The 27013-nt window shown below is 45.6% G+C and overlaps 2 protein-coding genes across 6 annotated transcripts in view; one reads left to right on the top strand and one right to left on the bottom strand.

Annotated features, from left to right (window-relative positions):
* Positions 1 to 1635: 1635 nt before the first annotated feature.
* Positions 1636 to 15560, bottom strand: LOC146045985 (uncharacterized). Of its 2 annotated transcripts, none has more exons than XM_083165138.1 (7): positions 15038 to 15560; positions 13460 to 13605; positions 11596 to 11694; positions 9397 to 9498; positions 7925 to 8023; positions 4405 to 4486; positions 1636 to 2710 (listed from the first exon to the last, which is right to left on the bottom strand). In XM_083165138.1, exons 1-7 carry the CDS (start codon positions 15084 to 15086, stop codon positions 1767 to 1769), a joined length of 1521 nt encoding a protein of 506 aa, XP_083021264.1. In that variant the 5' UTR covers positions 15087 to 15560; the 3' UTR covers positions 1636 to 1766. The 2 variants fall into 2 exon arrangements, with proteins under 2 accessions (XP_083021264.1, XP_083021263.1); XM_083165137.1 differs by having other exon boundaries at positions 13460 to 13626; positions 15038 to 15554.
* MARVELD3 (MARVEL domain containing 3) overlaps positions 15197 to 27013 on the top strand; it is a 25489-nt gene continuing 13672 nt past the window's right edge. The window contains exons 1-2 of one of the 4 annotated variants that reach the window (XM_083165142.1): positions 15197 to 15364; positions 26367 to 26928. In XM_083165142.1, coding sequence (XP_083021268.1) covers positions 26375 to 26928 — 554 coding nt within the window. In that variant the 5' untranslated portion in view covers positions 15197 to 15364; positions 26367 to 26374. Of the gene's footprint in view, positions 15412 to 26366; positions 26929 to 27013 lie in introns of all 4 variants that reach the window. The other 3 variants (XM_083165140.1, XM_083165139.1, XM_083165141.1) reach the window with 3 other exon arrangements.

Raw genomic sequence — 27013 nt, 5'->3', positions numbered from 1 at the left:
AGGACAGCTGTGTGGTCACCACAGCGCCCCAAAATAACAAACTTTGAAAATAAACGTAGAAAAACTCTGGAGCATCCAGAAGCACTGCCTCTCCTGAGGCACATTTTTCAAAACTGACTAGTGGAGGGAGATTGAGGGGAGGAGCCAGTGCACCCACACTGAAAGTTCTTTTATGTGCCTGTCTCTCCTGCGGAGGTCTCAATCCCCATAGTAGTGAAACCCAGTATCCCATTGGACGGTAGAGAAAACAGGAAAAAAACCCATGTCGACCTTTTGACTGTCGACCTAATGGTTGTCTACCTTTTTTACTGTAGACCTGTTGTCCGGATCCCGAGGTTCAGTATTCTCTGTAACATTGCTCCAAAGGAAATCATAGTCTAATGTGCTGATGCATATTCTAGGGCCAGCGTTGCTGTGAGAGACCCCCAAAATATCCTCTAACAATGCCAGCATCGCTCACAGCTTTTAGTATAAATAAATACACACACAGCCAAGTCACTTAATAATAGTTTAGTTAAACATTGCACCTAAAAAAGAACAGTCGCTGTGAGCGTCGCTGGCATTTTTATCAGATATGTTGAGGGTCTCTCACAGCACTACTTTTGGCACTCATATGGGTTAAAGACACTGTAGACGGCTCATCTCCCAGCGGGGTAAAGGATCCCATGGGGCTGCAGCTTAAAATGCGGATCTCTGAAAGTGTCTGAAATTGCACTGTATTATAAATAGCAGATTACAATAACTCAGTGCAGGTCTGTAATCCTGTCATATCCTTTCCCTGTTGGTTTGGAGCAGAAAGCTGTGCAGTCAGCATTGCACAGCACTCAGCCACAGCTGGGATCACCATCAGGGTAAGCAGAGAGGTCATTTCCTCCAATCAATAAAAAGTGTGGGATGGGAGAATATTTTAATTGGCTTTAGAACATGTTTGCTGACTTTTGGTTATTTCGGTCCAAGTGGTAAGTACAGGGGTCATGGCAACCAGATTAGCACACCCACAGCGTATTAGGGAAGTGGGCAGGTCCGGGATGATTGTTGCTCTCCCTGGAGTGATTGAGACAGGAGTGGGGTTATCAGTGAGTAGTTGTCTCCTGACTTGGCAGCAGCCAGTATCTAATGAGTTGTCCAGACTTGGGTTAGTATTATATAGTTTCCAGGGTGATGATACTTGCGCTCACCTGATGTCTAGGTGTATGTGGCTTAAATCGCAAGTAGGGAAGTACAACCCCAGAACTGTAAAGAGGACATTTTCTAGTTTCAAGGCAGACTCTTGGTCAAAGTTTGCTTCCCCAGGCTCTGGCCCGACCCTGGCCTCCCCCGACTCTGGCCCAACCATGGCCTCCCCCGACTCTGGCCCAACCCTGGCCTCCCCCGACTCTGGCCCAACCCTGGCCTCCCCCGACTCTGGCCTCCCCCGACCCTGGCCTCCCCCGACTCTGGCCCAACCCTGGCCTCCCCCGACTCTGGCCCAAACCTGGCCTCCCCCAACTCTGGCCCAAACCTGGCCTCCCCCGACTCTGGCCCAAACCTGGCCTCCCCCGACCCTGGCCCGACCCTGGCCTCCCCCGACTCTGGCCCGACCCTGGCCTCCCCCGACTCTGGCCCGACCCTGGCCTCCCCCGACTCTGGCCCAAACCTGGCCTCCCCCGATTCTGGCCCAAACCTGGCCTCCCCTGACTCTGGCCCAAACCTGGCCCAACCCTGGCCTCCCCCGACTCTGACTTCCCCAGGCTCTAACTTAACCGTGGCTTCCTCAGGATCTACCATTACCATTGTCCGGGTCTCTCGTGAAATGAGGAAGAGCGTAGAACTCTCTTAGTTCGCATAATGCTTTCCTGTTGACTATCAAAGTAGTAATTATGTTCTGGACTATAGTCCGGGTCACTGCTGTCATTGTCTGTAGAAACAGAAGAATCCCAGGGCCAGCTGCCCACGTCTGTAGGTGTCGACGGTGGGCTCAAGTCACCTTCAAGAGATTGATCCTCTGTCAGTTGTTGGCAAATATACTTGCTGATAAGACTCAGAGGTAGCGGTGTCATGTAAACCCTCGGCTGGTACCTCCACGACATCAACCCTAGAAGTGAAGGCTCACCCTCTGCACTTTGATCTATGTTCAGCATTTCAGAACCGCGTGACACAGGGGCCTGTTGCTCATGGACAGAGACTTTGATTGGACGTTCATCCGACACCTCCTCTGCAGCTTCTCCCCTCCGCATCTTGCCACGTGAGGTTTTGGACCTTTCAGCCAACCAGTCATGCAAGCTATACGAATCTGTCTCCTGACTCAAGACATGATCTGTTTCCGGAGTCTGGAGAGGATCTGGAGGAGAACATTTCCTAGAAGGTCTTACTTTAGAACTTTCACTGCAGTCAAAACCAAAAATGTCAAAACAGGGAGAGTGATGCTCATATATCCCCGAATTACAGTCTGCAGTGTCTCCACTACTGTGGCTACATACCGGATCTTCTGTCCTCCTAGTGAAAGGGTTCTCCTCCGAACTATCGCACTGTAATACAATTGGTTCATAGCCCCCGTGGCCTTCACCGCTACGGGAACCTTGTTTGCTTTCGATACAATATTGCTCCATATACTCCGCTCGTTCCTCTTCTGCTGAAGAGCAGGTCACAATGGAGGGTAATGAATGATCTCTGTTCTGCTCCATCCTACTCCGATCCTCAGTATAAATAACATCAGAGATAGTCGAAACATCTATGTTAAAACAAACAAAAACACAGAACACAAAACTGGCAAGATAGTTGTCAATGCTTTGGAATATGTATGAATTAACATCTGCAGTATTACAATAGACTTCTACTTGAAATATGATACATTAGTGTTCTTGGCTAGTCACTAGTATGTCAAATGGAACAGTAGAGCGAGTGAGGCAGATGTATATACAGTAGCCATATTATGGCATTCTTTAATTTCCTTTATTGCCTATTTAAAAGAAGGCACTTTAAATTAACAACCCATACCCAATTTATCCAAATTGCAAAGGGTTGCGTTCCATGTACCCATACTATGTGGGATATTTGTGGCATAATCACAGCAATGGTAGCTCAGCAACAGCCTCTTCTGGTTGCAGCGGGCGGGCGACTGTTTAATGGCAGATTGAGCATTATTAGTATTGTTATTGACAGGTTTTTGTCGATTGCTGATTGGACAGCTGCTTAGTTGGTTCCCCCTGGACAGCGAAGGCTCTGCTATATGGATTGATAGACAGACTCTGGGAGTTTTAAGTCACCAATGTTCCATACACATAGGGCAATTGTATGGGTCATTGGGTCAACCTAAATTGGGTTGACCCAATGACCCATACACACTTGCAGATGATGACCGGTGGAGGTGGGCATTCTGTAGCATGGACCTCATTAATGATGTGCTCCATCTTCTTAACCTTTTGGGCGGCGAGCAGTGGAGAGGGGGTATAGTAACAGCGAGGATGGCTTTTTTTTAGTGAGGGAAAAGCCCTCCTCGCTGGCCGCTCGCCGTATTCTATGATCCAGGGAAATTCTCACTGCCAAAGGGCGGCAAGGATTCCCCGGAATGGCCAGGTTTAAAGCAAATGCAGGGAGCCCGCTCACAGCGACTGTTCTGTTTTTTGGGTGCAATATTTAACTAAACTTCAATGAACGGACTCGGCTGTATTAATACTAAAAGAACAGTCGCCGAGAGCGGCTCTGGCGTTATTAGCAGGATATTTTTGAGGATCGTTAACAGCAACATTGGCACTCAAGGGGTTAATGACCCCAGAGGGGGTCATTACCGACCCGCGGAAGCGCACATCGGCCGGCGTTGGTGGCGTACACACTGGGTGATATAATGAACGATATTGCTCAGAAGCAGCTAAATGATTGACATCGTTCATTATTACCATTATACATGGCTTATTACAGGGCTGGGCAATTGCAGCCCTCCAGATGTTGAGGAACTACACATCCCAGAATGCTTTGCATTAGTTTTGCTATGTGGCCATGTTGAAACTGATGCAAGGCATGCTGGGATGTGTAGTTCCTCAACATCTGGAGGGCCGCAATTGCCCAGCCCTGGCTTATTAGGAGGCTGGCAGCTGTAGTACAAATAGTACTAATGACGTTCTACCTGTGCCCACTATATCGTCAATAAAACAGTCACATACTGTACTGTAAAATGTATACTTTATTACATAAATAAGAGGAGTAATAGATTCTAATCCAATCCTAGTAAGCCGTGTTCTAGAAACATACAGTACATGTGTAAAATAACCTATTTCCAATCTTATAAAGATAACACAATGTTTAACCTCTTAGAGGCAGCGGAGCACATTATCGGGACAGTGCTGTGTATTAATGTGTTAGGTTACAGACAAAACAGTGGCCCAAGAATTGGTCGCCGACTATCCTCAACAGTCACCATCAACTTACTGAGCAGTCCGGAATGAGGGGGAATGGGGAGAGCAGAGAGGTGTGCTTTCTCTACAAGCGGTACCGCCGAGCTCTGCGGAACCTTGGATAGAACAAAACGCATAAAACAAAAGAAAGCAATGAAAAGCCAACAATTATAAGGTTTACTCAGCGAAGTGATTGGAAGATGACAACGTATATATTTACTAGTTAAACAAGATCTAGGTCGACATCTGAAATAGGTCGACACGGCTAAGGTTAACAGAGTTGGAAGGTTGACACAAGCATTAGGCAGATGATGGGAAGGTCGACAGTTTAAAGGTCAATATGAGTTTTTCACGTTTTTTTTGTCCCGAATGTTGACAGTCGTCATGGACACCGTCAAAATGTACTCAGTGCGCTCGCCATGCTTCTGGCACACTATTTTATTCTCCCACCTCGCCGTAGTGGATGGTAGGACATGAAGTACCGCCTGTCGGCACATGTCGGCTAAAAAAAAAAAAAACTTGTGAAAAACTTATGTCGACATTTTGACTGTAGACCTTACCATTGTTGACCTAAGGCTTGTGTCGACCTTCCAACCTGTTGAACTTAGCCATGTCGACCTATTTCTCGTGTCGACCCAATGCATGTCGAGCTAAATAGGGTTGACCTAGTGACCGTATCAAAGTTAGGAGATTAAATAGAGAGAGATAAAGTACAAATCAGCTGCCTACTCTCACTTTTAGAACACAGCCTGTAACATGGCAGCTATGAGGATGATTGGGACAGCACTTCTTTGTCTCTCTCAACCTTATCACTCACCAAGCTATGCGACATCTACCACGTAACTATTTTACAGCGAGATTAGATTTTGTCAGATTTTACCATAAACAAAAAAAACCCTAAAAATTAACAACGGTCCCAATAATGCAGAATACAAGGCCCACAGGATCTTTCAAAGGGGCTCAGGAATCTATACATCCATTGGTATCAACAGAGAACCTTAAAGAAGTTAGATGCTAGTTGTAAATTATTATGCACAATGGCGACCTGGCCCTATATCCCTGCAACAAGGGACATGGGGCCTGATTCTGGTTCACTCACAAAAGCTAATTTTCTCTCTAATGTACAACACCATGTGCACCGCGGGGGGGGGGGGGGGGGGCAGATATAACGTGCCTAGAGAGTTAGATTTGGGTGGGGTTTGTACTTCAAACTGATATCTAAATTGCAGTGTAAAAATAAAGCAGCCAGTATTTACCCTGCACAGAAAAAAAATAAGACTCAAACCTAACTCTCTCTGCACATGTTACATCTGCCCCCCCCCCCCCTCCCACAGTACACATGGTTTTGTCCATTAGAAAGAGAATTTGCTTTTGTGAGTGAACCAGAATCAGGCGCATGATGAACTGTAAATGTTATATTTATAATAGACTTAAGGTCTATACACACTGGGTGTTTTTGCCCAGCGTGTATAGACAGCAGCTGTCATTGCTGGGGGAAAACCACTCAGTGCATACACACTGGGCAGCTTTCCCCCTGCCCGGCACTGTCAGCGGCGGGCGGACGGCTTTGCATAGCGCAGCACTATGCAAAGCCATCCAGCAGATGAACGGCTTTTCTGTCGATGATGCGGGAGCGCGCATCACTGCTCATCCCCCAGCCATACACACTGGGCAGCTTTCATGCTGAAAGCCGCTCAAACAGAGGCGTAACTAGACATTCATAGGCCCCATAGCAAAAGTTTGTATGGGCCCCCTATTTAGAAACTGTTGGTAATAAATGAATATAGCACATATACCTTAGACTGTAAAGATGGGCCCCCTTCAGCTCTGGGCCCCATAGCAGTTGCACCCCTTGCACCAATGGTAGTTACGCCTTTGCGCTCAAACAAAAAAACTGGGCGGTTTTCACGTGTAAGTCGCCCAGTGTGTGTGGGCCTTTATTGTAGTAAAAAGAATGAGCACTAGAGGGCAGCGGTGTACATGTTTGATATGTTGCTTACTGAGCTGTCCTGTTAGGAAGGACATGTGACTGCAGGGAAGACAACATGAGTGTTGAGGGCTGATTACTGTAAGAGATAAGGATTGTTTTCAGGTACAGTATTGTGTAAGCCTGTGTTTTCCAGCTCCTGTCCCCATGATTCACAGGTCTCACCACTTTCCAAATGTTTATAGGATGTGGGAAGTAGTAGGAGCTCAAGTCAAACACGAGAAGAATGTGTAAACTCTACACAGATAGTGCCTTGGTGTCACTAGACCCTGTGACTTTGCAGTAGTAACTTTCCACATGTATATAAGTTATGGGAAGTAATGGGAGTACAATTCAAAGCTGGGGAGAACACCCTATGACTTTGCAGTATTTATGAGGTCCCTGCATTGTCCTAGACCAGTGGTTCTCAAACATGGTCCTCAAATACTCACACAGTTCAAGTTTTCCATGTCAACCAGCAGGTGCACAGGTGCATTCATTACTCGCTGACACATTTTATAATTGTTTTGATTTGAGACCTGGAAAACGGGTGTGGTAAAGGGGTCCGACAGTCGGGATCCCGACAGTCATTAGCCCGACGTCGGGATGCCGACTGGCCGGACCCAGACATCATGATGAGCGCAACTAAGCCCCTTGCAGGCTCGCTGCGGGCACGGTGGCTCGCTATGCCCGCCATCTATTCTATTCTCCCTCTATGGGGGTCGTGGACCCCCACGAGGGAAAATAGCAGGTGGCCGTCGTGAACCCGACTGTCTGTGTTTTGACAGTCGGGTAAATGCCTATCGGGTTCCCAACTGTCGGGACCCCGTCCGGCACCCCTGGAAAACCTGCACTGTGTGGGATCCTGCGGACCGAGTTTGAGAACCCGTTTCCTAGACTTCCCATTGTGCCCATCAGAATATCTTTATGGCGTGATGATTTGAACGTCAAGTTCAACATAAAGGGAAAAACATTTCCATCTGACTGCACTAAATATGGTATCCCTTAACCATTTGAGCTCCAACATCTGTGAGAAATGTGCAAAATATCCACTAAAAATGCCAACATCACTCACATTTGTTATATAAATTCAAATAAAAAATTAAAAAAAGATTATATTTCCTATATAAGGTAACATTACAGGTCATTATGATGAATGGAAATGTCTGCTTGGCAATTTTCACACCTATTTGACAAATTCAATTGGCGGTCAAAGTACAAGTGGCAAAGATAAGTACAAGTGGCATTTTATTTTTCTGATCCCATGACATCACGGAAGTGAGTGGACGTAACACCTCCGCCAGCATCGGGACACTGGTGGTGCTACCCACTATGTTTTGAGCCGATATACCAGTCTCACACCACTTGTTTCCTGCTATCTAAATTATTGCTCGATTTCTACATGTCATGTACACTGGAAAATTAAGATGTATACCAAATACAAAAGGGGACAAGCAAGTTCTCCAAGTGAAACCTCTCATTCCTGTGGTTACACAAAGTACAGGGAATGGACCTCACCAGGATTTCCTTTCTAGCACAGATTTCTATTTCTATTAGCACCTCCTTCCCCACCTGAACCGTTTCCTACCTGGTGGGTGAGAACGGATTGGAAACGGCAGAGAAATTCCCAGAGAAGTTTTTCTAGAACATCCATAAACTGCTCCCCGTAGTCTGTGTTCATTCTGGTCTGCAATAAAGATGTTACAATATTTACATCAAAGGGGCATCGATGCTAACTCCAATTAGATCAGAAGATCTAGAGACAAAGCACTACAAAACGTTAGATTTGACCCACAATGGATGAATACGGTGTTTCCCAAACCCGTTCCTTGTGGCCCACTTACAGTCCAGGTACTACGGATATCCATGCATGATAATAATTAGTCAGGTTTTTTTAAGTTTACCTATGCAGAAGCAGAGCTATCCTTAATATCTGGACTGCAAGGTGTAATTTTACTAAGCTGGGATGTTGGACCATAGCAACCAATCAGATCATAGTTATTAATTTAGCACCGTCTATAACATAACAGATAGAATCGGATTGGTTTCTATAGGCAACATCCCATCTTAGTAAATTTAACCCTAAGTGAGCCATAAGGAGAGGGGTATGGGTCATAGTGTCGACAAGAGCAAGGTCCACAGTGTCGGCATGACTGAAGGTCGACGTGGGGTTAGGTTGACAGGGTAATTAGGTCGACACAAGCAGTCGGGAAGGTCGACATGGGGTTTTCCACAAATGTCGACACAGGTGCCGTAATGTTGCACTACGTCCCATCGCATGGCTCGCTATTCTTCGGGCACACTGTTTTATTCCCTCTCCATGGATTTGAGGGCATGGAATATCGCCTGTCGGCATATGTCAGCTCAAATAAAAAAAAACCATGTTGACCTTTTGACTGTGGACATTTCCCATGTCAACCTAATGCATGTGTAGACCTAATGACCCTGTCGACCTAACCCCATGTCGACCTTCATGTGTGTCGACCTTCAGTGGTTGACCCAATGCAAGTCGACCTTCCCATTGTCGACTTGGTGACCGTATACCGAGGAGAATTTGGCAAACATTGCTGTAAGACCATTTATTGACCAGTAGATGGCACTACAGTATTTTTGAAAATTACAACAGAGTTTCCCAAACTCTGCCTTTACAGCCCAGGTTTTAAGGATATCCATGCTGGTTTGATTGATGCATGAAAGATGGAGGCTCGGCGCTGCCTAGTCTAAGATTATGGTTTGAGTAGGAAAGCAGACATCAGTCTTGACGGTATCCGACGGGTCCGCTGTCATCGTGTAAGTAACCCACATGTCCCTGATACTTGTGTGCTGGATTGGGCCTGCAGGGGTGAGGATAATCCAATAACCAACCCGAGCATGAGCGAGATGGGGCCCCTCCAGCTACAGCACCCCTCTGGTGCTTCTTACCAGTCAGGTGAGAAATATCTGGCCTCATATTCAATTCTGGGTGTTAGGTTCACTTTGAACAACGTGTCTGCTGTGTAATGGGCACCACTGTTATTCTCTGTGCAATGGATCGGGACGGCAGTGAGGTCTTCCTCTTACCGCCACATAATTCTGCCGGAATTTCTCATCACGGATCATTCGAAGAACCAGCTTCCGAAAGTGCATCTTTACTTGTCGGGCTCTGGACAGATCACGTCGGGACTGTAGGGACAGACAGCAAGAACATGAGGTGGAAAAAGCCTGTTTGATAACTGGAGGGAAAATACCCTTGCAACGAAGCGGCGAAGCCGGAAAAATATGCAGGAATATACTAGATATTTTGCATAGCCCCACCCCTCCTGCACTCTGATTGGTGGATGGCCAACCTTGAAGCAACATTCCTCCCCCGCCCGGTCTGCCTGCCACTGGATCTGTCACCACTGATAGGTTTCATTAATGCAGTGGTTCTCAAACTCTGTCCTCAGGACGCCTCAAATTTCATGTTTTCCAGGTCACCCGGCAGGTGCACTATGTATCACCAACTTTCACATTTTAAAAACCCACAGGTGACTTGGAAAACATGCACTGCGTTGGGTCCTGAACACCAAGATTGAGAACCTGTGGTCTAATGGATACTACAGAACAATTAAACACATTTCCCAATCAGCTGCTACGGGTACAGCATGTATCATAAATACCAGCACCAATCTAAAGTATATTTATTACGTCTCCCTGATGTCTCCTATGCTGCCCAGAACTCACCACATCCCTCTTTTAGACTTTCTCTACGAGTCTCCAGACTTTCACCACAAACCTTTACAACATCTTCATAAAAGACTATACGATGTCCTCATACCTCATTACTCTACCTCACTGCCCCCCAACTTAACTCTCTTCCCAATTCACCCACCTACTGTTTATTGTCCTCCCTTTGGACCTCACATACACCCCCCCCCCCCATTCCCCCCTCTTTGTTTGGCCGTATTGCTTTGTTAATAGAAACATAGAATTTGACGGCAGATAAGAACCATTTGGCCCATCTAGTCTGCCCCTTATTTACCCTTCAGGTAATCTCAACCCTTTTTAATCCTTATTCCTTTGTAAGGATATTCATATGCCTATCCCAAGCATGTTTAAATTGTTCTACTGTCTTAGCCTCTACCACCTCTGATGGGAGGCTATTCCACTTATCCACTACCCTTTCTGTGAAGTAATTCTTTCTAACATTTCCCCTGAACCTACCTCCCTCCAGTTTAAGTGCATGTCCTGGTGTTCTTTTACTTCTGTACTATGTTAAAGCCCTTGATATATTTGAAGATTTCTATCGTGTCCCCCCTTTCCCTTCTCTGCTCCAAACTATACATGTTAAGATCTTTTAGTCTTCCCAGGTAAGTTCTGTGATGTAGGTCATGCACCATTTTAGTTGCCGTTCTATAGTTATTCTATGTATGATAATCACTGAACAGCACTGCGGACGGCCCGGTATGGGTCAATAGGTCACCACAATGTTTGTCAACAGTCATTAGGTCAACATGCATGAAGGTCGACAATGAGTCTAGGTCAACAGGGTCATTAGGTCGACATGGGTGTTTTTTACATTTTTTTCGCCCCGAATGTCGACACAGTTGACATGGACACTAAAACATAGCACCGCCTCCCCTTGCCATGCTTCGGGCACACAATTTTATTCTCCCACCATGCCCTAGTGGATGGTAGGGCATGAAATACCACTTGTCGGCACAAAAAAATTGTGAAAAACCCCATTGAGTGTCGACCTAGACTCATGTCGACCGTCATGGTCATGCTGGTGACCCAATGACCATGCCCCCTGCGGACACCCTTTGGGGCCATACACATAAAAGATCGTAGTAACAGTGTGCACATAGCAGATGCAGATCCAATACGAGAAATAATTCCCACCAGTTCAGAAGAGATACATATGGACAGTTGATTAGAATAAAGGTGCCCATACACTAGTAAGATTTATCTTCAGATCTGGCTGGTTGGAACAAAAACATGGTTATGGATGAGTGACAGTTTGTCAGTTTTCCAGCATTTCCAAGCAAATAGTCAACTGTCATTTGCTCTCATCCATAACCAGGTTTTTGTTCCAACCAGACAGATCTGCAGATAAATCTGCGTGTGTATGGCCACCTTAAGGTTTTGGTTGCTGCAATATAATGTTCTCAGCCTGTCCGCAGGATGATCTTTAGGGTACATGACACATTTCAGAAGTTTCAGCAGAAGAGATGACTGCCCGCCACTAATCGGGCACAGGATGGTATTATGCAGGCACATCACAAATAGGACGTTACTTACTGCTGTGGAGACATCTGTGAAGACTGGTGGAAAGTGATTGTTTAATGATTTCAGAATAACCAGCAAAGGTTTCTTCTCCTCAATCATGTTGAGCACTATCTGTAAAAATCAGACACAGTGAGTGGACGTAACCCTACTGGACGTGCAAAGCTGATGTCCGAGGGGGTCATTTAATTGTTTCTTTACATGACTATGTGTAATCATAGGCAAACGCAGTGGGGGTTTCTGGTTGCACAGACACCCCCATCCTCTCGGTAAGTGCCTTAAATTATGACAACAATAGTGCTGGTATATAATATGATCAGTAGAGCTGCCACCACACCATGCAGTGTAAGGGACAGAGCAGAGCTGCTGCACATGCCCAGTGTACCAGCTTCTTCTACCACATTTACTGTATGTGTGCATCTGAGCCCTCAAACATCGCACTGGACCAGAGAGCAGCTGCCAGGAGGAAGAGACAGGAGCCTTACCATGAAGTGGGAGATTGTGAGCATAGATAGTGCAGTATTTGTTTTATTATGTTTGTGTATTTATTTGTTTGTGTCTTTATTATATGTTTAACATTTTCCTGACCACTTGTCTTATTTAATTGTGCGAAACAGCCTATAGACCTGGGGTAGCCAACCCTAGTCCTCGAGAGCTACCAACAGTGCATGTTTTGCAGGTCTCCTCAGGAATCACAAGTGAGCTAATTAGCTCCATCTGTGTATCTTTTAAAATGTGTCAGTGATTAATGAGTGCAGCTGTGCAGCAGCTAGGTTGTCTGGAAAATGTGAACTGTTGGTAGCTCTCGAGGGCTAGGGTTGGCTACCACTGCTATAGACCATCTGTACTGTTAAATATTAATACTGTATTCCATACTGTATCCAGTGTATTAAAAGACCAATTTTCAGGGCTGTTACCGCTCCCTCAGACTCCGATACTTAGCACAATGCGCTGCAGAGTGGGAGATTTTGGATTGCATTTGGAAACCCCCCTCTAAAAATCCTGTGTATGCCATTGGTAATAGGAGCCCATCTAAGATATTCAATTGTTTCTGCTGAACAGCGTGAATGCCACAGGTGCCCTAATTCCGTTTTGCAGCATACTGAGGTGAGAGCAGGAATCAGCTACTTACCACTTTTACACTAAAACTGCAGGGTCGCACCCGGGTTTTGTGCCAGGTGGGTGACACCGGTGAAGTCGGGACATCATCTTCAAGTGCCAGGAAACCCACCGCCTGACACCCCCGCAATGCCGACCGACGCGCTGGGGGCAAGCCCAGCACCCAGGTAAGCTGCTGGGCTGCCCCCAGCCTCCGTGCGCCCCCAGCCTCCATCCATGAGGTGAATGGATGCCGCACACAGGCATCCATTCACCTCTGCTGCTGTCTGCATAGTACCGCAGACAGCAGTGGAGGCTGTACACGGCCCCTGCCCAACCTCCGGACTGACCGCAGGATGCTGCAGTCCGGAGGTTGGGGCTCCCTGATTGGCATAAATGAGTCCCTGGGTTGGATGACCCAGGTTACCCATTTACACGGCCCCTGACTCCGGGGAAGCCCCATGCTTGACCCTGAACATTTGCCGGGTCGGACACCAGGGAACAGAACCCAGGTTATTATTTTTTTTCTACCCCTTTTATACCAAGCCCCGGCCCGGACTGGAGCGGCAATAACCCGGGTCTCAGCTCTGGTGTAAAAGGGGTATTTGAGGAGTGCAGGTGCTTTACACAACTAAACCCAGGTAATTTGGGAATGATACATACCATAAGGAAAACAGTCCCGCCACTGGCAATACAACTAGCTCCACCAATCGCGCATTACTTATCGCCATCCAAAAAAATAACACAATTCCCCTCTTCGGGACACTGCCACACATCTCACCTTTCCTCTCAGGCCGGAACTGAGCTTAGCATGGTGTCTGTAGCAAAGCAGACCTGGAGCCTGTTCATGGGTTACTTCTAAGAAGTCTAGAACTCTCCCAAAGTTCTGAACATCCCGACTTTTCAGCACCTGCCAAACGACCTTGGCTACCACAGGAAAAGAGAACCCTAAGAAATCAGAAGCAGGACAAAGTAAACAGTAATAATATGCCCATTGCCTCCTGCATAATTTAGGATTTATGTTTCATAAACATGTATTTATTTCCTGCAAATCTACCTACAAAATAGCCAACAATCTGACACATACTGCCCTCACCCCATTCTGCAGGACACCCGCACGCGCCGCCCTCACCCCATTCTGCAGGACACCCGCACGCGCCGCCCTCACCCCATTCTGCAGGACACCCGCACACGCTGCCCTCACCCCATTTTGCAGGACACCCACCACCCTCACCCCATTTTGTAGGACACCCGCACACTCAGCTCTCATCCCATTCTGCAGGACACCCGCACATGCCGCCCTCACCCCATTCTGCAGCACACCCGCACACACCGCCCTCACCCCATTCTGCAGGACACCCACACACGCCGCCCTCACCCCATTCTGCAGGACACCCACAAACTCTGCCCTTACCCCATTCTGCAGGACACCCACACACGCCGCCCTCACCCCATTCTGCAGAACACCCGCACGCACCGCCCTCACCCCATTCTGCAGGACACCCGCACACGTCGCCCTCACCCCATTCTGCAGGACACCCGCACACGCCGCCCTCACCCCATTCTGCAGGACACCCGCACACACTGCCCTCACCCCATTCTGCAGGACACCCACACACACTGCCCTCACCCCCCTCTGCAGGACAACCGCACACGCCGCCCTCACCCCATTCTGCAGGACACCCGCACACGCTGCCCTCACCCCATTCTGCAGGACACCCGCACACGCCGCCCGCACCCCATTCTGCAGGACAACCGCACACGCCGCCCCCACCCCATTCTGCAGGACAACTGCACACGCCACCCTCACCCCATTCTGCAGGACACCCGCACATGCCGCCCTCACCCCATTCTGCAGGACACCCGCACACACCGCCCTCACCCCATTCTGCAGGACACCCGCACACGCCGCCCTCACCCCATTCTGCAGGACACCCCACACGCCGCCCTCACCCCCCTTTGCAGGACACCCACACACTCTGCCCTCACCCCATTCTGCAGGACACGACACTGACACATACTGTCCTCACCCCATTCTGCAGGACACCCGCACACACCGCCCTCACCCCATTCTGCAGGACACCCACACACGTCGCAATCACCCCATTCTGCAGGACACCCGCACACGCCGCCCTCACCCCATTTTGCAGGACACCCGCTGCCCTCACCCTATACTACAGGACACCCACACAAACTGCCCTCATCCCATTCTGCAGGACACCCGCTGCTCTCGCCCTATACTACAGGACAGGACACACACACTGCCCGCACCCCATAATGCAGGACACACATATACTGCTTTACCTGTCATACTGGCACCTCATACCCAGCAGCACCTCCATAACCAGATAGTAATTACCTATTTCTCTGGATCTCTGCTGCTGGTCCATCACCTCCATCACCATCATCAGCTGCTACTACATGCCCGGACTCATCTCTCCCGCACTCAGCCCAGCTTACAGGCGCCGGCCAATCACATCTCTCCGCTGACAGCGCGCCCCCGGCCATCTCGGCGGCGCGCGCTGTTCATTCCGGGCGCCCGCAGCAGCAGCAGGTGATTGTGCCGCAGACTTCTAGTGCGCGCTCTCAGGTGTGTTGCGGGCGTCGGGTGCGCGCACTCAGGTGTGTTGCGGGCGGCGGGTGCGCGCACTCAGGTGTGTTGTGGGCGTCGGGTGCGCGCTTACAGGTGAGTTTCGGATTGTTTGTTCCCGGCGCAGACGATAACAGAGAACTGTGAGTAGAGAGATAAAGCAGCAGGGCATTGTTACTTTGTGTGTATAACAAGTGGGACAAAAGCGCAGAAGTCAGAGGCTCATATAGCACATTATACAGCAGAGCCTCGTATATCACAGTATACAGCAGAGCCTCCCAGGAGGTCAGATACTCTGCAGACATGGGCAGAGCATTTCCTGGTGCAGAGCATTACCAGCAGTCTCATTTCTCACCTTAGTTGTGTGACTGGGGGATGTACTAAAAGGATGATTGCAGAAAGGGATGATCGGGATGATTGAGTGCAGTTCACCTCCAATACACTAGATGTCACAATTTTTACTGATTTCAACCTTAACGAACTAAAAAAAAAGGTGTAAACATCAAATTATATGTCATTCAGACCATCTAAGTGTCTTTTGTCCAGGGGGATGATGGCTATATCTTTTCTATTTATTTGGGATGATCAGGTTTTTATCGCAGATAATTACACCTGGGACGGTTTTGAATGTGTTTCCAGGGGGATGATGGCTATATCTTTTCTATTTACATGGGATGATCACCTTTTTATCGCAGATAATTACACCTGGGACCGTTTTCTTTGCGTTTCCAGGGTGATGATGGCTATATCTTTTCTATTTACGTGGGATGATCACCTTTTTATCGCAGATAATTACACCTGGGACAGTTTTTAATGCGTTTCCATGGGGATTATGGCTATATCTTTTCTATTTACGTGGGATGATCAGCTTTTTATCGCAGATAATTACACCTGGGACAGTTTTGAATGCGTTTCCAGGGGGATGTTGGCTATATCTTTTCTATTTACATGGGATGATCACAATTTCATCGCAGATAATTACACCTGGGACCGTTTTCTTTACGTTTCCAGGGGGATGATGGCTATATCTTTTCTATTTACGTGGGATGATCAGCTTTTTATCGCAGATAATTACACCTGGGACCGTTTTCAATGCGTTTCCAGGGGGATGATGGCTATATCTTTTCTATTTACATGGGATGATCACGTTTTTATCGCAGATAATTACACCTCGGACCGTTTTCTTTGCGTTTCCAGGGTGATGATGGCTATATCTTTTCTATTTACGTGGGATGATCACGTTTTTATCGCAGATAATTACACCTGGGACAGTTTTTAATGCGTTTCCATGGGGATTATGGCTATATCTTTTCTATTTACGTGGGATGATCACAATTTCATCGCAGATAATTATACCTTGGATGGTTTTGAATGTGTTTCCAGGGGGATGGTGGCTATATCTTTTCTATTTACATGGGATGATCACCTTTTTATCGCAGATAATTACACCTGGGACAGTTATTTATGCGTTTCCATGGGGATTATGGCTATATCTTTGCTATTTACGTGGGATGATCACAATTTAATCGCAGATAATTACACCTGGGACAGTTTTGAATGCGTTTCCAGGGGGATGATGGCTATATCTTTTCTATTTACCTGGGATGATCAGCTTTTTATCGCGGATAATTACACCTGGGACAGTTTTCAATGCGTTTCCAGGGGGATGATGGCTATATCGTTTCTATTTACGTGGGATGATCACGTTTTTATCGCAGATAATTACACCTGGGACCGTTTTCTTTGCGTTTCCAGGGGGATGATGGCTATATCTTTTCTATTTACATGGGATGATCACCTTTTTATCGCAGATAATTACACCTGGGACAGTTATCTATGCGTTTCCATGGGGATTATGGCTATATCTTTGCTATTTACGTGGGATGATCACAATTTCATCGCAGATAATTACACCTGGGACAGTTTTTAATGCGTTTCCAGGGGGATGATGGCTATATCTTTTCTATTTACATGGGATGATCACAATTTCATCGCAGATAATTACACCTGGGACAGTTTTCTTTGCGTTTCCAGTGGGATGATGGCTATATCTTTTCTATTTACGTGGGATGATCACGTTTTTATCGCAGATAATTACACCTGGGATAGTTTTCAATCCGTTTCCAGGGGGATGATAAATATAAAAGTTATAGCCATGTGGGATGATCAGGTTTTTATTGCCAATATGTATACCTGGGACTGTTTTTTATATGCGTTTCCAAGGAGGTGAAGGTGAAGGTAACAGCCCCATACACACTGTGAGACCTACACCTGAAAGACTATCAATTTATTCACCTGAGCAGCTTTCATCATGAAAGTCACTCTGGGCCAGATTCTATAAGCTTCAAAAGTGATCAAATGGAGAGTGATAAACAGCCAGCCAATCAGCTCCTGCCTGACATTTTTCAAACACAGTCTGTGGCATGGCAGGTAGGAGCTGATTGGCTGTCTGTTTATGACTCTCCATTTTATCACTTTTGAAGCTTATAGAATCTGGCCCCCAGTGTGTATGGGGCAGCGGTGAGTGCTAATGAGCGCTCCCACATAATCGCTGACCCATACACATTGGGCGATGTTGCCCAGACTATCGATAAAGATGATGAGGAAAATTACTGACCTGAAAACTGATGCTCTGTGCATACACTCTGAGCGATTTTCGCCCTTATCAGTGATTTATCCGGGGGTGGACGACTTTCCACCCTGTCGTTCATCCGCTGGTAATACCATCATCCCACTGTAAACGCGTAGAACACAGTCCCAGGTATACATAGCTACTTTAACCCCTTGAGTGGTGGGTTTTGCTGGGGCAGGACAAACCTATCAGGGCAGGTTTGTCCTGCCCCAGAAGTACCGACCACATAAAGTTGCAAGCCCCTCTCCCTCGCCTCCGCTCCGGCGATAGTACGCCAGCGCTTCCCTGCAGTGCTGCCGCTGTCCCCTCTGCCTAAGCCGCCTGTCACATTCAGCAGTGAAGTCGGCGGCAAGCTGGGGGATGTTCGCGGCGGCTCGGGAGGAGTCTGGTGCCTGAGCACTCCCGAGTCCCCTCGAGCCGCGCCGACCACACCCGAGCCTGCCGCCGACGGGCGGCTGGCTGGCGGGTCACCGGAGGTCCAGGGTATCGATTGACGGAGCGAAGGTGACGGGGGGACTGGAAGGGTGTGGGAGAGGGCTCTAGAGGTGCTGCACCAGTGTTGCACACCTGGACACCACTGGTGCACACCTATTCTGCATTAGTGATATGACCGGAAATATTCCGGGACAGCCCGCTGCGGCAGCGCAGCTGAGCCAGGAATATCTCCGGGCATACCACTCAAGGGGTTAAGGGCCTTGTTCTGGTTCACTCCTTTTGGCAAATTCCTTCTTAGATGGATAAAACCATGTGCACTGCAGGCGTAAATGTCCAGAGAGAATTTTTACACTGCAATATAGATCTCACTATGAAGTAAAACCCCACTCAAATCTAACTCTCTCTGCACATGTCACATCTACCCCACCTGCAGTGCACATGGATTTGTCCAACTAAGAAGGAATTTGGCAGAAGGAGTGAATCAGAATAAGGCCCCTAAAACGTGATCATCCCTTGTAAATAAAAAAAAAACATATAGCCATCATCTCCATAAAAGCACATAGAAAATGGTCCCAGGTATACATATCTGCGATAAAAACCTGATCATCCCACGTAAATAAAAATGTTATAGCCTTCACCTCCTTGGAAACGCATATAAAAAACAGTCCCAGGTATACATTTTGGCAATAAAAACCTGATCATCCCACATGGCTATAACTTTTATATTTATCATCCCCCTGGAAACGGATTGAAAACTATCCCAGGTGTAATTATCTGCGATAAAAACGTGATCATCCCACGTAAATAGAAAAGATATAGCCATCATCCCACTGGAAACACATTCAAAACTGTCCCAGGTATAATTATCTGCGATAAAGACGTGATCATCCCACGTAAATATAAAATAAATAGCCATCATCCCCCTGGAAACGCATTGAAAACTGTCCCATGTGTAATTATCTGCGATGAAATTGTGATCATCCCACGTAAATAGAAAAGATATAGCCATCATCCCCCTAGAAACGCATTGAAAACTGTCCCAGGTGTAATTATCCGTGATAAAAAGCTGATCATCCCATGTAAATAGAAAAGATATAGCCAACATCCCTCTGGAAACGCATTCAAAACTGTCCCAGGTGTAATTATCTGCGATGAAATTGTGATCATCCCATGTAAATAGAAAAGATATAGCCATCATCCCCCTGGAAACGCATTGAAAACTGTCCCAGGTGTAATTATCTGCGATAAAAAGGTGATCATCCCACGTAAATAGAAAAGATATAGCCATAATCCCCATGTAAACGCATAGATAACTGTCCCAGGTGTAATTATCTGCGATAAAAAGGTGATCATCCCATGTAAATAGAAAAGATATAGCCATAATCCCCCTGGAAACGCATTGAAAACTGTCCCAGGTGTAATTATCCGCGATAAAAAGCTGATCATCCCACGTAAATAGAAAAGATATAGCCATAATCCCCATGGAAACGCATAGATAACTGTCCCAGGTGTAATTATCTGCGATAAAAAGGTGATCATCCCATGTAAATAGAAAAGATATAGCCACCATCCCCCTGGAAACGCATTGAAAACTGTCCCAGGTGTAATTATCCGCGATAAAAAGCTGATCATCCCACGTAAATAGAAAAGATATAGCCATAATCCCCATGGAAACGCATAGATAACTGTCCCAGGTGTAATTATCTGCGATAAAAAGGTGATCATCCCATGTAAATAGAAAAGATATAGCCACCATCCCCCTGGAAACACATTCAAAACCATCCAAGGTATAATTATCTGCGATGAAATTGTGATCATCCCACGTAAATAGCAAAGATATAGCCATCATCCCCCTGGAAACGCAAAGAAAACGGTCCCAGGTGTAATTATCCGCGATAAAAAGCTGATCATCCCACATAAATAGAAAAGATATAGCCATCATCCCCCTGGAAACGCAAAGAAAACTGTCCCAGGTGTAATTATCTGCGATGAAATTGTGATCATCCCACGTAAATAGAAAAGATATAGCCATAATCCCCATGGAAACGCATAGATAACTGTCCCAGGTGTAATTATCTGCGATAAAAAGCTGATCATCCCACGTAAATAGAAAAGATATAGCCATCATCCCCCTGGAAACGCAAAGAAAACTGTCCCAGGTGTAATTATCTGCGATAAAAACGTGATCATCCCACGTAAATAGAAAAGATATAGCCATCATCACCCTGGAAACGCAAAGAAAACGGTCCGAGGTGTAATTATCTGCGATAAAAACGTGATCATCCCACGTAAATAGAAACGATATAGCCATCATCCCCCTGGAAATGCATTAAAAACTGTCCCAGGTGTAATTATCTGCGATAAAAAGCTGATCATCCCACGTAAATAGAAAAGATATAGCCATCATCCCCCTGGAAACGCAAAGAAAACTGTCCCAGGTGTAATTATCTGCGATAAAAACGTGATCATCCCACGTAAATAGAAACGATATAGCCATCATCCCCCTGGAAACGCATTAAAAACTGTCCCAGGTGTAATTATCCGCGATAAAAAGCTGATCATCCCACATAAATAGATAAGATATAGCCATCATCCCCCTGGAAACGCAAAGAAAACTGTCCCAGGTGTAATTATCTGCGATGAAATTGTGATCATCCCACGTAAATAGAAAAGATATAGCCATAATCCCCATGGAAACGCATAGATAACTGTCCCAGGTGTAATTATCTGCGATAAAAACGTGATCATCCCACGTAAATAGAAAAGATATAGCCATCATCACCCTGGAAACGCAAAGAAAACGGTCCGAGGTGTAATTATCTGCGATAAAAACGTGATCATCCCACGTAAAAATAGAAAAGATATAGCCACCACCCCCCTGGAAACACATTTAAAACCATCCCAGGTATAATTATCTGCGATAAAAAGGTGATCATCCCACGTAAATAGAAAAGATATAGCCATCATCACCCTGGAAACGCAAAGAAAACGGTCCCAGGTGTAATTATCTGCGATAAAAACGTGATCATCCCACGTAAATAGAAAAGATATAGCCACCATCCCCCTGGAAACACATTTAAAACCATCCCAGGTATAATTATCTGCGATAAAAAGGTGATCATCCCACGTAAATAGAAAAGATATAGCCATCATCACCCTGAAAACGCAAAGAAAACTGTCCCAGGTGTAATTATCTGCGATAAAAACGTGATCATCCCACGTAAATAGAAAAGATATAGCCATCATCACCCTGGAAACGCAAAGAAAACGGTCCCAGGTGTAATTATCTGCGATGAAATTGTGATCATCCCACGTAAATAGAAAAGATATAGCCATAATCCCCATGGAAACGCATAGATAACTGTCCCAGGTGTAATTATCTGCGATAAAAAGCTGATCATCCCACGTAAATAGAAAAGATATAGCCATCATCCCCCTGGAAACGCAAAGAAAACTGTCCCAGGTGTAATTATCTGCGATAAAAACGTGATCATCCCACGTAAATAGAAAAGATATAGCCATCATCCCCCTGGAAACGCATTAAAAACTGTCCCAGGTGTAATTATCCGCGATAAAAAGCTGATCATCCCACATAAATAGAAAAGATATAGCCATCATCCCCCTGGAAACGCAAAGAAAACTGTCCCAGGTGTAATTATCTGCGATGAAATTGTGATCATCCCACGTAAATAGAAAAGATATAGCCATAATCCCCATGGAAACGCATAGATAACTGTCCCAGGTGTAATTATCTGCGATAAAAAGCTGATCATCCCACGTAAATAGAAAAGATATAGCCATCATCCCCCTGGAAACGCAAAGAAAACTGTCCCAGGTGTAATTATCTGCGATAAAAAGGTGATCATCCCATGTAAATATAAAAGTTATAGCCATTATCCCCCTGGAAACGCATTGAAAACTGTCCCAGGTGTAATTATCTGCGATAAAAACGTGATCATCCCATGTAAATAGAAAAGATGGTACATAAATCCTGTAACTTTTTTTTAACTATAAATATCATTGAAAAGCTTAATATGATTTCTGTATTTTCTATATTCTGTTAAAGTAAAAAAAAAAAATAGTGACATCTAGGAGGTGTGAACTGGAACTGCAGGCAATCATCCTGATCATCCCTTTTTGTGATCATCCTTTTAGTATATCCCTGTGACTGGGGCCTCTGTGCCTCACAGGTGTCTATAGCAGATGTACAATACACTACCTACCGTATACGCTTTACACTAACAAAATAAAGTTTTTTTTAAGTGTTACAATATGACCTGCTACTGTGTGTACTACTATACTATTACTACTGCCAATACTATACTATTACTCCTACTGTACTGCTACTAGTACTATTACTACTGCCAGTACTATACTATTACTCCTACTGTACTGCTACTAGTACTATTACCACTGCCAGTACTATACTATTACTCCTACTGTACTGCTACTAGTACTATTACTACTGCCAGTACTATACTATTACTCCTACTGTACTGCTACTAGTACTATTACTACTGCCAGTACTATACTATTACTCCTACTGTATTGCTACTAGTACTATTACTACTGCCAGTACTATACTATTACTTCTACTGTACTGCTACTAGCACTATTACTACTGCCAGTACTATACTATTACTCCTACTGTACTGCTACTAGCACTATTACTACTGCCAGTACTATACTATTACTCCTACTGTACTGCTACTAGCACTATTACTACTGCCAGTACTATACTATTACTCCTACTGTACTGCTACTAGTACTATTACTACTGCCAGTACTATACTATTACTCCTACTGTACTGCTACTAGTACTATTACTACTGCCAATACTATACTGTTACTCCTACTGTACTGCTACTAGTACTATTACTACTGCCAGTACTATACTATTACTCCTACTGTACTGCTACTAGCACTATTACTACTGCCAGTACTATACTATTACTCCTTCTGTACTGCTACTAGTACTATTACTACTGCCAGTACTATACTATTACTCCTACTGTACTGCTACTAGTACTATTACTACTGCCAGTACTATACTATTACTCCTACTGTATTGCTACTAGTACTATTACTACTGCCAGTACTATACTATTACTTCTACTGTACTGCTACTAGCACTATTACTACTGCCAGTACTATACTATTACTCCTACTGTACTGCTACTAGCACTATTACTACTGCCAGTACTATACTATTACTTCTACTGTACTTCTACTAGTACTATTACTACTGCCAGTACTATATTTATTTATTTATTTATTTATTTATTAACAGTTTCTTATATAGCGCATACATATTCCGCAGCGCTTTACAGAGCATAGTTATGAGCAAAAACACATAACGAATTACAGCACAAGACAGTTTAGGACAAGTACATGGTAAATATGGATAGTTGCATCGGGGGACAGGACACTGAAGCAAGCATCAGGGTGGCAGAGGTTTATATATTCTAAGAAAGGCACATGAGGAGAGAGGGCCCTGCTCGTGAGAGCTTACATTCTAAAAAGGGAGGGTTAGACAGACACGGGTTACTCCTACTGTACTGCTACTAGTACTATTACTACTGCCAGTACTATACTATTACTCCTACTGTACTGCTACTAGTACTATTACTACTGCCAGTACTATACTATTACTCCTACTGTACTGCTACTAGTACTATTACCACTGCAAATACTATACTATTACTCCTACTGTACTGCTACTAGTACTATTACTACTGCCAGTACTATACTATTACTCCTACTGTACTGCTACTAGTACTATTACTACTGCCAGTACTATACTATTACTCCTACTAGTACTATTACTACTGCCAGTACTATACTATTACTCCTACTGTACTAGTACTATTACTACTGCCAGTACTATACTGTTACTTCTACTAGTACTACTGCTAGTACTATTACTAATGCCACTACTATACTATTACTCCTACTGTACTGCTACTAGTACTATTACTACTGCCACTACTATACTATTACTCCTACTGTACTGCTACTAGTACTATTACTACTGCCACTACTATACTGTTACTTCTGCTAGTACTATTACTACTGCCAGTACTATACTATTACTCCTACTGTACTGCTACTAGTACTACTGCCAGTACTATACTATTACTCCTACTGTACTGCTACTAGTACTATTACTACTGCCAATACTATACTATTACTCCTACTGTACTGCTACTAGTACTATTACTACTGCCAGTACTTTACTATTACTTTTACTGTACTGCTACTAGTACTATTACTACTGCCAGTACTGTACTATTACTCCTATTGTACTGCTACTATTACTATTACTACTGCCAATACTGTACTGCTACTAGTACTATTACTACTGCCAATAGTGTACTGCTACTAGTACTATTACTACTGCCAATACTGTACTGCTACTAGTACCATTATATTATTATATTATAAGACATCTGAGAGAAAGGTGGGAGGGTTTTTACTATGGTGGCAAAATAATTGATGTGGTCTGTTACAAATTGCATTGTGTGTTTTCCCTGTCCCCATACACTAGAACGAGATTGTACCCAAGCATACAATCTCGAGGGGTTTGCAAAACAGATAGTGTGCAGTGTGCGTTCCTGTGGGTCGAATGTTTGGTCCTCTAATCCGACCTGCTGGATGTCTGATCAGTCGTGATTGGGACCAGATTGCATGTGCTTTTAAGCACATTCAATTGGTTGTTTGACAGATCTGCCGCCTTCCCCCACACTCCCCCATCCTCCGCCGCCGCGTTCCCCCTCACTCCTCCGCCTCGGAGGAGACAGATTCTAGAGATCATATTTAACCTCTAGCATCTGACAGGGAGCAAAGCACTATGCAAGCCATGGCAACGTGCATTGACCCCTTGGCAATGAGTATTGACCCCTTGACAACTAGCACTGACCCTTGGGTGTATGCAGCATCTGGGTTGTACAACAGATTGTGTGCACATTGTGAATACATTGGGGTGTATTCAATGGTTTTTGCAAGCTGTGACAGTGAGCAGCGCTGACTGCTCGCTGTCACAGCTCGCAAGGTCAGTATTCAACTGATCCCCTGCACATGCCGTTTCCCCCTTGCTAGGTTTTTGTAGCGAGGAGGAAACTGCGTGTGCGGGCTCTAAAACTGAGATGCTTGTGGCTAAATGCAGTGAGCTTCCTGCATTAGCCGCAAGCCTCACTGTTTGGGGGAATCCTTGCCGTCCTGTGACAGCGAGCATTCACCTGGTACGTAGAATAGGGTGAGCGGCCGGCGTGGGGGTTAAACAGCGAGGATCGCTTGTTTTCGGCAATCATCGCCGTTTAACCCCCTCACCAGCCGCATTGAATACGGCCCATTGTGTGTCCAAAAACCACAAATTCTTCCGGGGAGTTGAAGGGAAATCTGGACACAATCATGATTGTAAGCAGGTCTTTCTGATGTGTGACCAGCTTTATTTTCCTGGCTGTATGGGCAATATATATATGTGTCCGGTTTGCACCAATTTTTTCTTGGCTTCTTCATATTTGCCTATGGAAGGTCCGGTCAGCCAAGTAGAGCGGTTTAAACATGAACGGATCGACAGAATTATATTCTTAAAAATCAAATATGGTTTGAGGTACAATATGTTTAAAAAAGGAGCAGTCTACATAGGCCAAATGGTTGTTATCTGCCGTCAGATTCTATGTTTCCCGTATCCTGCTCACTTCCCTAATAAAATGACTGCAGCGGCTGCATGATGCCCCTAAATTTGGTCTTTTGCTGTGGAGCAGGACCACATCCCCTGCACTTGCCACTATTGGACGAGAGTTCCACAAATTAATCAAATACAATGGGGGTGATTCAACACCATTCGGAATGAGGCAAATTCAGTCCCTTTCCAATGGTGGGGGGTCTGCGCAAGCGCGTATTTGGGCATGTGCATACCGTGGCCACCAACGGCTTTGGCAAGTTTAACACTTGCCGGGCCGTTCGTCCGTCTAATTTCAGCCATAGGTTTCTTGTGTAAAGCCTAATTATATCTGTACATTTTTATAGGTCTGACCATGGTAGATTCTGGTCCCTATCAAAGTGATGGGGAGAATCGGGCCCCCAGAAAACCCAGATACGAGAAGAGAAGTGGCCATACCGGTACACGTGACGGAAACCCCGAAATTCAGAACGGATATAACAATGAAAGGAGTGAGAGTAGGCACCAGAATGAGCGCAGTCGGAGCCGGCATCAGGACAGAGACGACCGCCGGGAAGAGAGGCCCCATGGTAGACACCACGATGACAGAAGTCACAGCCGACATCAGGAGAGGGACCACCACTATGAGGGAAAGGAGCAGAGTAGAAGCCAGCGGGAGCGGAGTAGGGATGGCTATAGGGAGAGAGATAAGTACCACGAAGATAGGAGTCCGTCCGAGAGGACCCGGAACCACTACGAGGAAAGAGACAGTTATAGCACAGACAAGAGTTACTACCATGAACGAGACGACTATCACAAAGAGAGGAGCCGAAATGATGATAAGGAAAGACGTCAAGAACGTTATCCACGTAGCATAGATAGACAGGGCCATCCGGAAAAGGACCCGGACCATTACTACCCATCTGAGAGGTGAGGACGAAGCTTGTGAGCGCTCTAAAACATGCCAGGTTTTCCGAATGAATATACTTCATAAAAACAAATGGTCTTAGCAGTC

This window comes from Crinia signifera, chromosome 11, assembly GCF_055691185.1.
Source record: "Crinia signifera chromosome 11, ASM5569118v1, whole genome shotgun sequence".
In the NCBI taxonomy this organism is placed as follows: domain Eukaryota; kingdom Metazoa; phylum Chordata; class Amphibia; order Anura; family Myobatrachidae; genus Crinia; species Crinia signifera.
The sequence above is the reverse complement of the archived record's forward strand: the minus strand, read 5'-3'. Positions and strand labels throughout refer to the sequence as shown.

Excerpts from the sequence above, each read along its gene's own strand:
- LOC146045985 (XM_083165137.1), bottom strand. The coding sequence starts at position 15,086 with ATGATGGTGATGGAGGTGATGGACCAGCAGCAGAGATCCAGAGAAATA. Across the intron at positions 8,024-9,396 it reads TCCGGCAGAATTATGTGGCG|ACCAGAATGAACACAGACTA; the intron begins GTAAGAGGAAGA and ends TCTTTATTGCAG. Across the intron at positions 4,487-7,924 it reads AATCCGTTCTCACCCACCAG|GTTCCGCAGAGCTCGGCGGT; the intron begins GTAGGAAACGGT and ends GTTCTATCCAAG.